Here is a 15,349-nt window from a genome sequence, read left to right as displayed (position 1 = left end):
AAGGCAACTTGAGTGGCGAGCAGGCACGGGAGAGGCAGAACTTGGAGGCTGGCCTGGGCGAGCGTGTCCTGGAAGTGAGTGGGAGTGACACGTGCAGTGCTCGCCGCGATATGGACGCGACGCCGCAGTTACGCGACGCGGGCTCCACACTCACTGCGGTTTCCGCCAGCAGGCAGGAGCTGGCTGCAGTTGAAAGGGAAACTCTGATTCGCGAGCGACAGGAAGACTGTTCAATAGCCGATCTGATGAAGAGCGTCAAACTGGGAGTGGAAAAAAAGAGGGTTTCATTTTACGAGGAATCTGGCTTATTGTACCGCCGCTACAGGGATAAGCAGGGTCGCAAATATGAGCAGCTTCTGATTCCTCGAAAATATCGCCGACAGTTACTGGAACCCGCGCACGAAAATGCGTGGGCAGGGCATCTTGGCTTAAAAAAAGACCAAGGCTAGAATGGCTGAGGAGTTTTATTGGCCGTATTGTGTGAAGGATGTCGAACAATTCGTGCGCTCTTGCGACACCTGCCAGAGAATTGGCAAATCCACTGACAAGTGGAAGGCACCGATGAAGTTGGTGCCAGTCATATCCGAACTTTTTCTTCGACTAGTAATCGATATTGTAGGCCCTCTGCCAGAATCAACGAACGGTTGTAGGTATGTTCTGACCGCCCTGTGTCGCGACCAAGTTCCCCGAGGCAGTACCTCTTAAGGAGCTAAATTCCTCCCAGGTCGTGGACGCTCCGCTCTCAATGTTCGCACGCGTCGGATTCCCTTCCGAGATTCAGTGCGACAATGGCAGCGTCTTCACCAGCTGCCTAACTTCTACTTTTTGGAAAGATGCGGCATTAAAGTAGTGCACAGTTACATCCATCACCCGTAATATAACCCAGTAGAGCGGATGCACTCGGTGCTGAAGCGAATATTGAGAGCCCAGTGCTTTGAGCGTCACTGTGACTGGGAGGCCTGCATTCCCGTCGCTATGTTCACCTTGAGATCGGCTCCCCATGACAGCACCGGCTTTAGCCCCGCGGAGCTTGTATATGGCCGGAGCCTAAGAACTCCGCTGCGCATGATGCGAGAGTCTTGGGAAGGCAGTGACGACGACCCAAATGTAGTCTCATACGTCCTCGACCTCCTCCAGAGGCTCGGGAAAACCAAAGATATTGTAGAGAGCCACATGAAGGCGGCGAAGACCTTGTCAAAGGAATACTACGACAAGTCAGCAAAAAAAAAAACGCACCTTCGAAGAAGGTAGCCAAGTGATGTTGCTGCGACCGTAAAAAAAACAAGCTCTGGGTTCATTGGGAGGGGCCCGCAAAGGTTGTAACTAAGCTTTCCGATACCATCTACGAAGTTAAATTAGGGAGACGGCCCAACAAAATTTACCACAACAACTTGATGAAATACTACATTCAGCGTCACGCGATTATAAGCATGACGATAAATGCTGACGATGAGGAAGGGGCCGAAATCCTCACGACGGCTGATATGAAGGTATGCGGTTTAGAGCTAATGCTGGAACAGCTGACGTTGGAAGCGCGTCTAAGTGCCGCCCAAAAGGAGAATTTAAAGGGAATTGTTTCAGAGTTTAGGGAGGTTTTTTTTAACCGTCTCGGAAGAACAACGGTCCTAGAGCACGACATCGAGTTAACCTCTGAGCAACCGATCCGCAGTAAACCATACCGTTGTTCGCCCGTGCAGAAAAAAATCATGGCTGAGGAGATTCAACGCATGCGTGACTTGGAGGTTATAGTACCGACTTGGAGGTTATAGTACCAAGTGAGAGCGACTGAACGTCGCCCTTGATACTAGTCCAGGCTCCAGGAAAAGATCCCAGGTCATGTGTCGATTATCGGCGTCTGAACGCGATAACCCGAGATCAGACATATCTGATACCGAACCTGGAAGAAAGGGTAGAGACGGTGTCGAAGTCAAATTATGTATCTACCCTGGACCTCGTGCGAGGCTATTGGGAAGTACCCCTTACGGAACGGGCTAACCGCTATGCCGCCTTCGTTTCCCCGCTTGGAACATTCCGCCCACTCATGTTGAGCTTCGGCCTCAAAAACGCGCCGTATTCTTTCTCTAGCCTGACGGACAGAGTGCTTCATGGTTTAGGCGAGTTCGCATTGCCGTACCTCGATGATGTTGCCATATTTTCGGACACTTGGGAATCGCATCTGGAGCACTTGCGAGTCGTGTTGAGCCGGTTGAAAGAGACAGGTCTTACTGTGAAACCAGCTAAATGTCACCTAGGTTACGGTGAAGTGACTTATTTGGGCCATGTGGTGGGGCGCGGCCGGCGTAGACCTTCCGACATCAAGGTAGCCGCTATTTTGAACTATCCCCAGCCAACCACGAAGACGGATATAAGGGCCTTTTTAGGTTTAGCTGGATATTACCAACACTATGTGAGAGACTACTCTGACCTTGCTAGCCCGCTAGCCGACGCGCTTCGGAAGTCGGAGCCCGTTAATGTGACGTGGGACTCGAAGAATGAAAATTCGTTTCAAATGCTGAAGAGAGCATTGAGCCATGAGCCGGTTCTGACGGCCCCAGACTTTTCGAAAGGTTTCATCATTCAATGCGACGCGAGTGATCGCGGCATGGGAGCGGTTCTATGCCAAGAAGATGCTATATGGTCATGAAAGTGGTCATGAACGACCAATCTTGTATTTAAGTCGCAAACTAAGTTGTAGAGAAGAGGCATACAGTACCTCTGAGAAAGAGTGCGCCTACGTTGTGTGGGCCGTTCAGAAGCTGGCTTGTTATGTCTCCGGTTCTAAGTTTGTTGTGGAAATGGACCATTGCCCTCTAACTTGGTTAAGTAGCATGTCCTCTAAAAGCGGCCGTTTGCTGAGATGGAGCATGACCCTCCAGCAGCACAGCCTCGTTGTCCGTTATAAGAAGGGAAGGTTGAACGCGAACGCAGATGCTCTAAGTCGTGCATTCTAGGTCTCGCTTCTTTCAGTGGCCTACTCGTTACTTACCTTCTCTTGCTTCGCGACAACCTGTCATGTTCGCAGGGAGATCGGGGGAAAAATGAATGACCTCATTTGCTTCCTCAGTAGTATGCTTTCGGTCCAAGTGATTTAAGGAGGACCATTCTATTTGTTATTATTATTGCTGATTATTAATTGTTCCTGATATTTTGGTGTGTTGTTAATTCGAAAACTGGTTGTTTGAGCCTTGTGTACCAGATCGTACACCTGCCTGTTGTTGCAGCGGGAGCAAAAAGGGGTATAGCAATTTAGTTAAGCTGATTTAGATTATGGCCTTGTCTGGTGATTGACGGGAGACAGAGGGCACTTGTTCGTATTGGGTGTTACCTTTTGCCGGGCGGTTTTGCAAGTATGCAGAACGACCAACCGGGACCAGTGGCGAGAAGCAAGGGCTTAGCAACGACCCGAGTGGAGCTGGTCGAGGTGCCTTGGCGACAACGCGGTGAGCAGAGCTCCTGTCCTGGCGAGTGGGACCTGGGCACGTGAAGTTACCTGGCGTCTGGACACTGGACGTGAACTTGGACGACCCTGACGAACGTGCGCGCCTGGCATCCGAGCCACGTGGAGGCAGCTCGTCTTCCCGGCGCCTTATCTGATGGCGGGGATGCTGTTGTGCCCATACAACCAGCCCGGATTCCGAATCTACAAGATGCAGAATTTATCCTGCGAACGCCCTTTGGACAAACCCGGGGCTGCGCCGAAAGGCACAGCGCCCTTACTCTCCCTTGACAAGTCAAGATGCTGAGCTGCCAGGCAGCGGCGTACTGAGGAGAAGCATCGGTGAGCGACATGTCTAAACGTGCAACAAAGTGCTAGACAGCCCGACGCCGTATTTCCTTCCCCCTGGAAGTCGTACCGCGCGCGGCAAATTTGAAGCGGGTGGCCAGCGCTGTCGCTGGTTGGACCTCTCGAACCACCGTCGAGTGCTGGCTTTGTATTGGGCCGTTTGAGTGACAATCGTGTCTCGGGGCTTTATAAGCCCCGACGCCGCCGCCGGGAGAACCGGATCCACCGAACCACCGTGAGCCGAGTGCCGCTCTCGAGTGGAGTGAGATGTGTCACGCGTTGGAGTCTCGCCGGACGTCGCCGTGCGGGAACAGTCGCGTTTGCTGTTAGCTCTCGGCCCCTGTGCCGATCCGATCTTGTCCTGTATAATGACCTGTATATAGTGTATAAAGTCCCTTTCTGTTATTCTCACCGACGCCTGAGTCGGAGTCTTCGCTACCAACGCTCTGTCACGAAACGGGTGACGAGCGCTACGGGACCACCTCAATGTCGTAATACTGGGCAGAAACTTGGAGGTAAAGAGAAGCTTGAGAACAAGTTAAGCACTGTGCAAAGAGCAATGCAACGAGAAACGTTTGGCTTAACATTAAGAGAGAGGAAGAGAGTGGTGCGAATAAGAGAACACACGTGGATGATCGATATTGTTGATATTAACGAGAAAAAGAAATCGCTGAGCAGGCCATGTAATGTCTAGGATAGATAACCGGTGGACCATTAGAGTTAAAGAATCGGTGCCAATGGAAGGGAAGTGCAGTGGAGTACTGCAGAAACTTAGAAGTCGCAAACATCTAGCGCAAGACAGGGATAATAGGTGATTATTGGAAGAGGCCTTCGTCTTTGAGTGGGCAAAATTTTAGTGATCATGTGTATATGTAATTGCAGTTTTGCCTCTTACGCCCTCGTACGTTATGTGATCCGTTAAATTGACGCAAAAGGCACATTTCCAGAGCTACACGTAACTCAAGCTGGAAGGCCCTTCAGAGCGATGCGATCTATTTCTTTCCTGATGACAGAGCAACGAGACCAAGCTTTTACACAGCTCAGCTATCGAACAGCAGTGTAATACATCGGGTCTCCGAACTTAGATTTTAGACATAAAATCTACGTTTTCTAATCTTGTACAAGCTTTCTTTAATTAGTTTTCTGCAAACATTTGAAAAATATAAGTGCCTCAGACTTTCTTAGGATATAGATGGCCTCTGTATAGTCCAAATAATGCCGTAAGGCCAACCCTTATACTATGCCTACTATCGCAGAAGAGTTGCAAAAAATTCGAAGTTAAGCACCAGACGAACACGATCTCGGGTTTGTACTACAAAATCTCAAGAATCTTGTTCTAGGGTAGACGGGAAAGTAAGGCTGGTCTTACGGCATGCCATGAATCATACAGAAGGCGTTGACACCTTGTTTAATGAAATCTGATAAACTCACATTTGGAAATGTTTGCAGAAACTTAATTAAAGGAAGCTGGAACAAAATTACAATCAAAGGACACAAAATGGACCTTATATTCGTTTTAAGCATTTACTATCACATATATGTACAAGTTTTCCACAGTCCATACCAAGGAATAAAAAACTAACAAAAAATGGTGGAATGTCTATGTCACTCCTTAAAGGGGAAGTGTAATACTTATGTTTTCCTGCGGATAGGAGGCATATATAATCTATATAACCACTATCGACTGCGCAGCTGGACACTGATGTCAAAACGTGCAAGACTGCAGCTGGAAGTCCGCTGCGCTGAAAAACCGAAGACAAGGGAAAAAGAAAGTAGGGAGGGAAGGCTTGATCGTTACGAAAATGTGAGGCATACGGTTCGACGGCTGCTGCTAAGCGGCCGCCCATACTCCAGGGTTGCTGGAGGAAAACCCTCCGCCGCTGCTCACTGATCGAGGGTTTAACAGGAACGAGCAGTCAGTACAGCTAAGATGCGCGTCGGCTGCTGGTAGATCGCTGCCCGCAAGCATGGGGGTGCACAATTTATTGAAATTTTGATCGGCAGGAAAAAAAAAACATTTTTTCCGTGTTCTTCTTAGAGTCAATTTCTCAGATTTCGGAAAAAATTGAGACTTCAATAAAAGATGGTTTACATTTATCATTCCAACAAGGAAGCTTATTACCCTTATACACGCGATAATTGCGCAAAGAGCGCGAAGACATTGGAATGGACGCTTTGTTATGCTCTATGAATCATTGCAAATCTGGTAACTGAGAAAAAGGCCTTTCACTGTTTAAATAACTCTCTCTGGACGCACTTGCATTAGAATCGGTCACGGTGGCGTCCACATTCAACTTTGATTGTACGTAGGTGAATTTTCGAACACGTTTACTTGTGAGTGAGAAACTTAATTGTTATGAACATTTCAACACAAAGACCAGTTTCGATCACAAGTGGCAAATGACGAAGGTACCTGAACCAGTCTACAAGCTACAGCTGCCAGCGGCTGATTAGTGCATGGACTTGCCACCAGTTTTACGGTTCCACGTTCTGCGCGAAGTCACAGACGCCGGTCCTCGACCAGAGAGCTTTTTGTATTACGCTACGTTCGAAAGCTTGAGCTTGAAGCCATGTCTTCTACAACCGATGACGCTCGTTCCACTTGGAACAGTCCCTCCTCGTCATACGTCCGTCATCAGTTCCGTAAGCCACAATCTCGGTGTCCTTGATCCCTCTCACCCCAGCCTGGTCCACCACCGTCCCCGATGCAACCCCGATGCCCGTTTCCAGAACACCAAATGACGCAGCTTCCGATTGTGACCCTGCATTGATGACCTTTTGGTCACTTTTGTTCACCAAACAGAAGTTGATGGCCGTTGCATTCGATGGTGTCAGTGTGCCGCCACTCATTGGGCCTCTACGATTATCCGTCTCTGACAGTCCCGGACTGTCCTAGAGGCTGCACATGCAACGCTCGTTCTCTGAAAGCACTGCCACGGGCAACCCGGGACTGTCAGGGACGGATGATCGAAGAGACCGATTGACACTGACGCACATGTCCATGATGTGGGCCCAATTGCGCCGACACCTGAGTAAAGTCCTCACATCCGCTGAATTCCTCACCCTACGCGTCGCCGATGGAGGAATGCCTACCGTGGTTGCTATGTGCACTGCTCGCACCGGCATCGCGGGGCATCGTAGGGCCTCAGGCCTCGTCAAGCTGCTCAATGAGCAGCTTTTTGTCTGGGGTCCATTTTTCCTTTCCTTGAGGAAAATAAAACTGATTCTGATTCTGATTCTGATCTTACTACTGTTTTTCTTCCTATGTTGGAACAATGCCCTGGCAACGTTATACCTAGCTTAGAAGCTCAGACTCTTTATCGCCCCGTTCAGCCTTCTCTGACTGCGCGTCTAGTGCTATTCAGCTTCAGCACCCCACGGCTGCTATAGTTAACCATTGTCATTTATAGGGCGTGTTTGTAAACTCAATTGGAAAGCGTATTTAGCGCCAGCGATCAACGGCAGGACGGATACGACACCACAATGCGCTAATTTCAACATCTTCATTTTCAGGAAACACCCCCCTATTCAACCCATGCACAGTGGTACCACCTCATCAAAATCTTAACCATCCAAAAAAGCCGTCTCCTTATCTAACAAGCCGACCGAAGGGGCACTAACACACGTATCACTATTCCGACAGATAGCCTGAGCCTCAATAATCTCTCGTACATCTCTTTATCTTTGTGCTTCGCAAAAACCCGGCAGGATCCACACACCGGCGCACAGCCGCATTTCTGACCATGAGTTGACATATGACCGTATTGCCTATTTTTCACGTTTAGGCTATGTTCTCGTAACCGGTCATTAAGACACCTTCCTGCCTGCCCGATGTATTTTTTCCCACAGGTTTTCCCACAGCCGTATCGTCTGCTATAGGCTGTTCCGTGAAAAAATGTTACATGTAAATAATGATTGAAAAAAGTAACTCAATTACAGCGAACGTTACCGACTAAACAAAGTAGCCGTTAAATTACATAATTACCAAAATACGCAAATGAATATAAATGATTATGTGTAATTCGTTACGTGCAAGTCTTGTCACTGCCCAGCACACGCAGCGAGCGAAACTCACTGCTACCCTCTGCCAGCAGGGCTTCCCTGCCTTTACTATTGCTGCCATGATCTTCCCCACCCGCAGCCAAAGCCATGTCTTCAAGGCGGTCCTCGACTTCCTGGAGGATACCTCGCTGTCCAGCAGATTGTAGGGGTGTGCTGCCCACTACAAGTCCCACCTTTATGACGACACCTTCTCTCTCTAACCCTTGCCTCTTTCTTCTATCCTTCCCACTTCCCTGTCCCCACAGACACTGAGTCATGCTGCCATTAGGGCTGCAGAAGTATGAGTGTTTTCTTCGCCTCAACCGCAACGTTTCTCGGCGGCGCTCCCCCTCCCCCCGGGCCCTTTGGCTTCTGTATGGGAGCATGCTGGGAAGGAATGTCGTTTGCAGACGGACACTATTCAAAGAAAATGGAGGGAATGTCTTTGTTGGCTGTGCAGATCACTTCTTGGCTACATGGCGACGCGACATTTGCATTCCTCATATCTCTAACAATCAATAAATATTTTTGCGACCGTTGTGTGCGAACGTTCCCTAGACGCCGCATTACAAGTTCGAGTGTTTTAGAGAGCAGCTCTTAGGCACCCGTTCCTGCGTTGAGCGTTCGCGTTGCAATACCTCGTAACCGAATTAACGAAGAGCGCAGTGGTAGATGAAGAAAAGGGTGCGAGAGGAGGAAAGTGGAGGAGGAGGCTAGAATGAGAGCATGAGGCGGGAACCGAGGAGGGGTGGAGGCATGGAGGGGAGACGACCTGTGCATGTGCTGAGTTGCCGGCGGCCACGGCATATTCAGCCACGTGGGCGATGTCATCTGAGCTTCCGAAGGGGGGAGGAGGCAGGCTGGCGTGAGGTGGAGAGGACTACGCTTGTCCGCGGCGTCAGCTACTGAGGTCAGTCCATGGTACCAGCGTGCGTGACCGGGATCACTGCACCTGCAAGCGACTATGGCGAGCGGTTAGCAGTAAGGCTCGATGTGACGCTCTCTTGGGTGTTGTCGCCACTGACACTGGTGGAACGATTTCCCCACGACGAACGGCCGCTCTCGTCATTGGTGGAACGAAAACGTGCGAAGAAAAGCGTTGCGGCGCGCGATACGGACTGCGTGGCGGCGATAGCTGCGATATGGTGCCAGAGTAGCGCACGCCATCTGTATGAAAACAAAGCAACGCATGGGCTGTATGGCGGGTACTGTGAATCACACCCACGCGGCACTCACGCGCTGCCTCTACCGATTAGCCAGGCGGTCACGCCACACTTCGCTCCATTTGCAATGTGCCGCACGAAACCGATTGTCCACGCCATGGCTACGCTACTCACAGCGTTCTCTTCCTAATAAAAACCGTGTATCTATTTAATCATGATGCAAAATATTGACGCGCGAAATGAAAACACGTATAGAGCTTCGCCAGAATTTCGCAATAGGGAGTATCGTAACCGTCGGTGAATTTTTTTCATCAGGTTCTCATGAGGCCCTACCAAAATTTGTTGGGGCCTGATGAGAGGCCCATTAAGAGGGCGCTGGGGTTAGGTTAAGCCAGTCTCCCACAAAATTTACTCGTGTGCTTATTCTCGCACATAGTTGGTATTTGTATCGATGAAAAAAAAAATCTGAGACAATGTGCCCCTGCAGTCGCACAGTAAGTATTCTTTTCGTTGCAAGAAATTTATTAAATTTGGCTTGGCCGACGACGATGCAACGAGCACACACGTCTCGGTGTGTGCTTTATTTGAACGCGTGCTTTCTGACGGTGACGGCACACGCCTGGCTCAGTCGCATCGGTAGCGGTGGCAGCGTCACCCAACGGTCGGTCACTGGGTTGTAGCGGTAGGCATTTTTCGTGGCTGCTCCGGCATCGTCCGCTAACTGACCGCCGAGGATGTAGATGTCATCGCCTGCATACCAATAACGTTGCTAAGTTGCATGTTATACTGTTCTATTATAATAATAATATTTGGGGTTTTACGTGCCAAAACCACTTTCTGATCATGAGACACGCCGTAGTGGAGGACTCCGGAAATTTCGACCACCTGGGGTTCTTTAACGTGCACCTAAATCTAAGCACACGGGTGCTTTCGCATTTCGCCCCCATCGAAATGCGGCCGCCGTGGCCGGGATTCGATCCCGCGACCTCGTGCTCAGCAGCCCAACACCATAGCCACTGAGCAACCACGGCGGGTTGTTCTATTATAGGCGTCCTTTTCTCTCCTTACGACGCTACGGCGAGTGCTACGCGGCCACCACATGGAGATAGCTACCCAGTAACTAGCACGTTTGTTGCGTAAAAAGGAAAATGATAAATCATGCTGATCATTTTGAATTGGATGAAACATGCTTCGATTCCCCGACAAGCTCTGCTCGAAGTCAGACGCTAAGTACAGATGGCATCTGAACTGCTATAAAGTATGACATAACTGAGCATAGGCTAAGATACGCCAAACAGTGTGAGTGTGTGCTATATGTTAAGCATGAAAGGAGATATGAGAACAGAAGCGTGATATGGCGGGACAAGATAAGGGAAGGTCCCAATTACATTTATCAGCTATCGCACACATTGAAATAAGTGGGTAGCCGGAACGGTCGTTGCGCCGCTTGCTCAGGCTTAAGCAATTAAGTTGCTTCTGCGCAGCAGTCCGCGAGCTTATTCAGCAAGCTCCGCTGGCTCGCTCTGTAAAGCGCACCAGTAGGCTCATGCCCTGGACACTTGGTGCTCACAATACATAATATAAGTTTGCTCCTGTGAAACGCATGACCACATGTGACCACGCACATATTGCGTGGCTTACGTGTACATGGGACTTCACCGTTAAACTTAATTAAGTTATGGGGTTTTACGTGCCAAAACAACCATCTGATTACGAGGCACGCAGTAGTGAGGGACTCCGGAAAGGTATAACGCCTGGGGTTCCTTAACGTGCACCTATATACACGGGTGTTTTCGCATTTCGAGGCAAAGGGCGTCGCAGGGTTCTGTCCCCCCCCCCCCCGCCCCCCTCGTGTATAGGAGTGGAAACCAGGTGAGCCGCCCAGTGAACTTGCTCAGATGGGACCGCCCGGAGTGATGAAGGAATCGAGGCCAGGTTGAGTGGAGGGATCGCGGGCGCAAGAGCGGCGACATAGGCAGGTTGGAGTGGGTCAGCAGTCACGACGTCTTTGCGACCGTTAATGTATAGAGTGAACGTCTTAGGCGTACGATAGAGTACCCGGAATGGTCCATCGTAGGTCGGGGTGAGGGGTGGACGCACGTGGTTACGACGAACGAAGACATGGCTGCAGGAGTCCATATCCTGGCTGTCAAATACACACCAGTGGCGTCGGTCAGCAGTAATTACAGGAGCAAGGTTACGAAACGTGCTGAGCAGCTCCCGAATCTAGGTGGAAGCATCATGAGTGCACGGTGGCAATGACGGCGCGAAGGATTCTCCGGGATGGTGCCGGGGAACGCCGTAGACAAGTTCAGTCGAAGAGCAACCTAGGTCAGCCTTCAGTGCTGATTGGATGTCCAGAAGGACGAAGGGAAGGTGGACGAGCCAACTTTCCCTTGGTTGATAAGTGGTGAGGGCAGCCTTCACTTGTCAATGAAATCATTCCACCATGTCATTCGCGGAAGGATGGTAGGCGGTCGTATGGATGTGTCGAACGCCCTGGATGTTGGCAAGCGCGGTGAATAGGGCCGACTGAAACTGGTGGCCTCTGTCGATGGTGACGACAGAAGGACACCACCCAGCCGCTCATGAGAGCCGTAGAAACTGTCTCTGTCGTAGTGTCTCGAATGAGAAACGCCTCTGGCCATAGGGTGTAGCGATCCACACATGTGAGCAGGTAGGGGAAACCACTTGGTGTTGGGAGAGAGCCGACAATGTCGAGGTGGACGTGGGAAAACCTCGCGTCTGGAGGCTGAAATGGAGAAATAGACGTGACGATATGGCGGTGAAATTTAACATGGTGGCATTTAAGGCAGCTTCACGCCCAGCGACGGACGTCTGCATTGATGCTAGGCGAAAAGAAGCGAGTTGTGACTAGCTTCTGGGTCGCACGAATTCCAGGGTGGCTCATGTTGTGCAGTTGATAAAAAATTGCGCGACGAAAAGCCAAAGCCACGAAGGGTCGAGCAACACAAGCGGATGTCTTGCACGTTATGCAGTCTTGCTGTGAAGGACAGGAATGTGGATGAGGAACGAAGGCGGTGCAGCTCAGTGTTGTTGCGCTGGGCGGCTGCTAGCTCCTCCATCTGTACTGGCGGTTGGGACGCCAGGGCATCGATGAGGAAGATTGCATCAGCGGCAGCATTTTCCAGTCTATACTCGTGATGTAGACCCGCTATGAACTCGGAGATAAGGCACAGTTGGCGGATCTCCCGTGAAATGTAGTTGCCGTGATTCCGAGTCAGGGGCTTATGGTCTGTGACGAGGTGAAAGTCCTGGCCCTCCAGGAAGTGGCGAAAATGCTTAATGGCGAGGTACACCGCGAGGAATTTCCGACCGAATGTACTGTATTTAACTTCAGGTGGCTTCAGTTTTTGCGAGAAAAAACCAAGAAGCGGCCAACCAGATACGTGTTGCTCGAGAACTGAGCCGACTGCCAAGCTCGATGCATCGCTGATGAGACTAATTGGGGCATCAGGAACGGGATGCATCAGCATGGTGACGTCTGCCAGCACTTTCTTGGCAGTAGCGAAGGCAGATGCAGCTTTCTCGGTCCACTCAAGTGGCGCAGCCGGATCTTTTTTGATAGCCAGTAGGTCGGTCAAAAGCTTCAGGAAATTGGCGCACTTCGGAAGAAAGCGGCGATGAAAGTTCAGTAAGCCTAGGAATTCTCCGAGTCTTCTTAGTGAAGTCGAGGAGGAAAGTCCTGAATTACCTTCACTTTGCTTGCGACAGGCCGGATACCTTGTGAGGTGCCAAGCTAGGTGGCCTAAGAACTGAAGGCCACGATAGTCGGAGCTAATGCGATGAAGACCCAGCTTCGGCAGCGTTGGGTTTTGAACTGTTTTATTTTTTTATGTCGCACTGCGAAAGTGCGCGGCCAGCAACTAACTTCCTCCTTCTTGACGGGCGCTGCACGCGGCGCGAGTTGTGGCCTGCGGCCCGGGCCCGAGGCAACGGGCGCTACAACTCCGAAGGCCCCGTGTGTACTGAAACGCGGAAGCGATTTGCCGTAACTTCGGATACCACAGTAAGAGCACAAGTCGGCTTACGCTAAACAGTCTTTAAAGGAATATTTACGTTATAATATATCATTGCTGTGTGCTTAGCTGATTTTATTAGTGTTTGCACAACCTGGCATCATACATGTTTTCCAAATGTCTAAGTATGCAGCATTTCACTTACGGTAGCAAGTTTTACATTGCTTGTTCGTCAACGTGCACTTAAAGCAACGATTGATGAGCAAGAGCCCGTACGTTACCGGCACCGCGCGGTAGAGAGACACGTATTATTGAAAAATCTTAAATCCATGATTCCCTCCCGACGTACGCCCCACTCAGTGCTCTGAAAAGTAGTGTCACCGTACCTTCATCGCCATCTGTTCTGCTACTTGGATCTACGTCGGAGTCCATATAGCACTCACCGAGCGACGCGAGTCCCACGCTGTGTGCTCGCACTGGCATAATGCTCAGGCGTGACCACGAGTCGTTGGCGGGCGAGTACTCGAGCACATCGCCGATGGGTGCCATGGGTTGCTGATGCGGCGACGCCTCTGCCGGCGCGCGCACTAAGCCACCCACAGCCAGGAGGCGGCCGCGGTGAGCCACCAGTGAGCAGTTGCACATGGGCAGGGGGAGGGACGCCTTGTGGTGCCACCTAAGACGAACATGGCGCGCAATGAAACCGCGCGACATGTTCGCTCATGTTTTCGCACACGTTGAAACCTTAGTGTTTTCGTCTACGTCAACTCAGCACTCGGATGTCGCATAGAGGGAAGCCACACGATATGTTATTGTAGAAGAGCAAGGTGATTGAACGTACAAAAAGACGTAATAAGCGAGGTTTGGTTTCGTTCCCTGCATGAAGGCAATGAAGAGCTGTTGATGGCATAAAATAAACGTAGGTCGCTTCACGATTGATACAACAGTATTCTATGTAGAGCTCACGTCTCCGCCTTGGAAGCGCAACTAGGCGAAAGCTGTGGTCAACGTCTTCAAGACATAAATGAACACGTATAGGGAAACTGTGAAATGACAGAAAAGAATCTCACTACAAAGTCAAAGCTTCAGTAGACGGAAAGATGGGACCGCTTTAATAAGCCTAAACAACAGGGCCCATATTCCCTAAAAGTTGTCTAGGATTGTTCGCAACAGCGAATTTCAGTCAATCCTGAAGATGGCCATATTATTAGCGAAGGCAGTGAGCCAATGGCAAAGCGCGCTTTTGAATGAAATCTGTGAATTCGGCACCAGAACTGCGACAGTAAAAACACGTTCGATAGCGACCGTTTCCACGAAAGCACGTAACTATATAGCCCTTATCACAATTCTCGTTCGGGTTTAGCGTCCGCAGCCCTTTGGAGGAACCGGGCGCGCGTTTGTCACCGGTATTCGAGCACGGTAAAAAAAAATAATGAGTCTGGAGGCTTTCAAGTTGCGGATGTGCAAGCCTCCTTTCTCGGTCCTGCGATTCAATCCAAAGCTGGCACAAAACGTCCCGGAGAGCTCTACAGCGGGCGTGCGCCAACAAAAATATATAAAATACTTGAAGTAAAAATGCGTCACAAGTCATATAAATGAGCCGACGTGCCATTACTGCTTGCGCAGAGCACGTACGTGTCGTCCATCGGGTTGAAGCACATGGTGTCGGGCACGATGCAAACTTTTCTCTTGTGGCCGGGAACCATCATGAGGCCGCCGACGACGTACATCTGTCCGCGGAACTCGACCGCATTGGCTGCCATGCGGGCGCAGCATAGAGGAGTCACCTCCGACCATCGGTCCAGGTCCGGGTCGTACACTTCCACTGAATCCATGAACCTGGGAGAGGTACGTGGTCACGTGGCGTGTGCGCAGTAGAGAAATCATGCTCACGTGCACTGGCAAGAGCTTCAAAACTAGAAATGAGGAGTATTTTCCCGTAGTGGAGACCGCGAAGAAGACAGCAGCGAAACTATGAATGAGGAAACAGTTTTTATAAGGCGAACCTGTGCCCACAAAAACAGGCTACACTCAAAGCACAACCATAACAGCGAACAAAGTCGGCGATTGTCGAAACGTGATCAACAGGTCAAGAGCAGGAGTCATCGAAAGTTCCAGCGAAAATTCCAGAAAGTTCCAGAATTGTGGACCATGTGCACAATTCGCGCTTACAGTCAGAACACAATGTTCGTTGACAAGGTACAGCGTCTAGAACAACAGATAACATTAATGAAACTTCTTATATACACGCGGACGCGTCCTGCGTTGAGTGACAACGTTTAACATTTGTTATCTGGTGAAAAGCAGTCACCCGAGAAAGCTAAAATGTACACGTATCAATTTACCCCTCTTCGCTGTCGTCCCAATGCTGCAAAGAAACA

At 50.2% G+C, this 15,349-nt stretch overlaps 1 protein-coding gene across 1 annotated transcript in view; it reads right to left on the bottom strand.

The window, feature by feature from the left end:
- Positions 1-9,514: 9,514 nt before the first annotated feature.
- Positions 9,515-15,349, bottom strand: part of LOC142576489 (uncharacterized) — a 54,899-nt gene continuing 49,064 nt past the window's right edge. Inside the window, exons 10-12 of the mRNA XM_075686633.1 lie at positions 14,604-14,807; positions 13,412-13,644; positions 9,515-9,738 (exon numbers count right to left, since the gene is read on the bottom strand). Coding sequence (XP_075542748.1) covers positions 9,569-9,738; positions 13,412-13,644; positions 14,604-14,807 — 607 coding nt within the window. The 3' untranslated portion in view covers positions 9,515-9,568. The remainder of the gene's footprint in view (positions 9,739-13,411; positions 13,645-14,603; positions 14,808-15,349) is intronic.

The sequence above is a fragment of the Dermacentor variabilis genome, chromosome 3 (assembly GCF_050947875.1).
Source record: "Dermacentor variabilis isolate Ectoservices chromosome 3, ASM5094787v1, whole genome shotgun sequence".
Taxonomy (NCBI): Eukaryota; Metazoa; Arthropoda; class Arachnida; order Ixodida; family Ixodidae; genus Dermacentor; species Dermacentor variabilis.
Note: the sequence above shows the minus strand (reverse complement) of the source record. Positions and strands in the feature narration are given on the sequence as shown.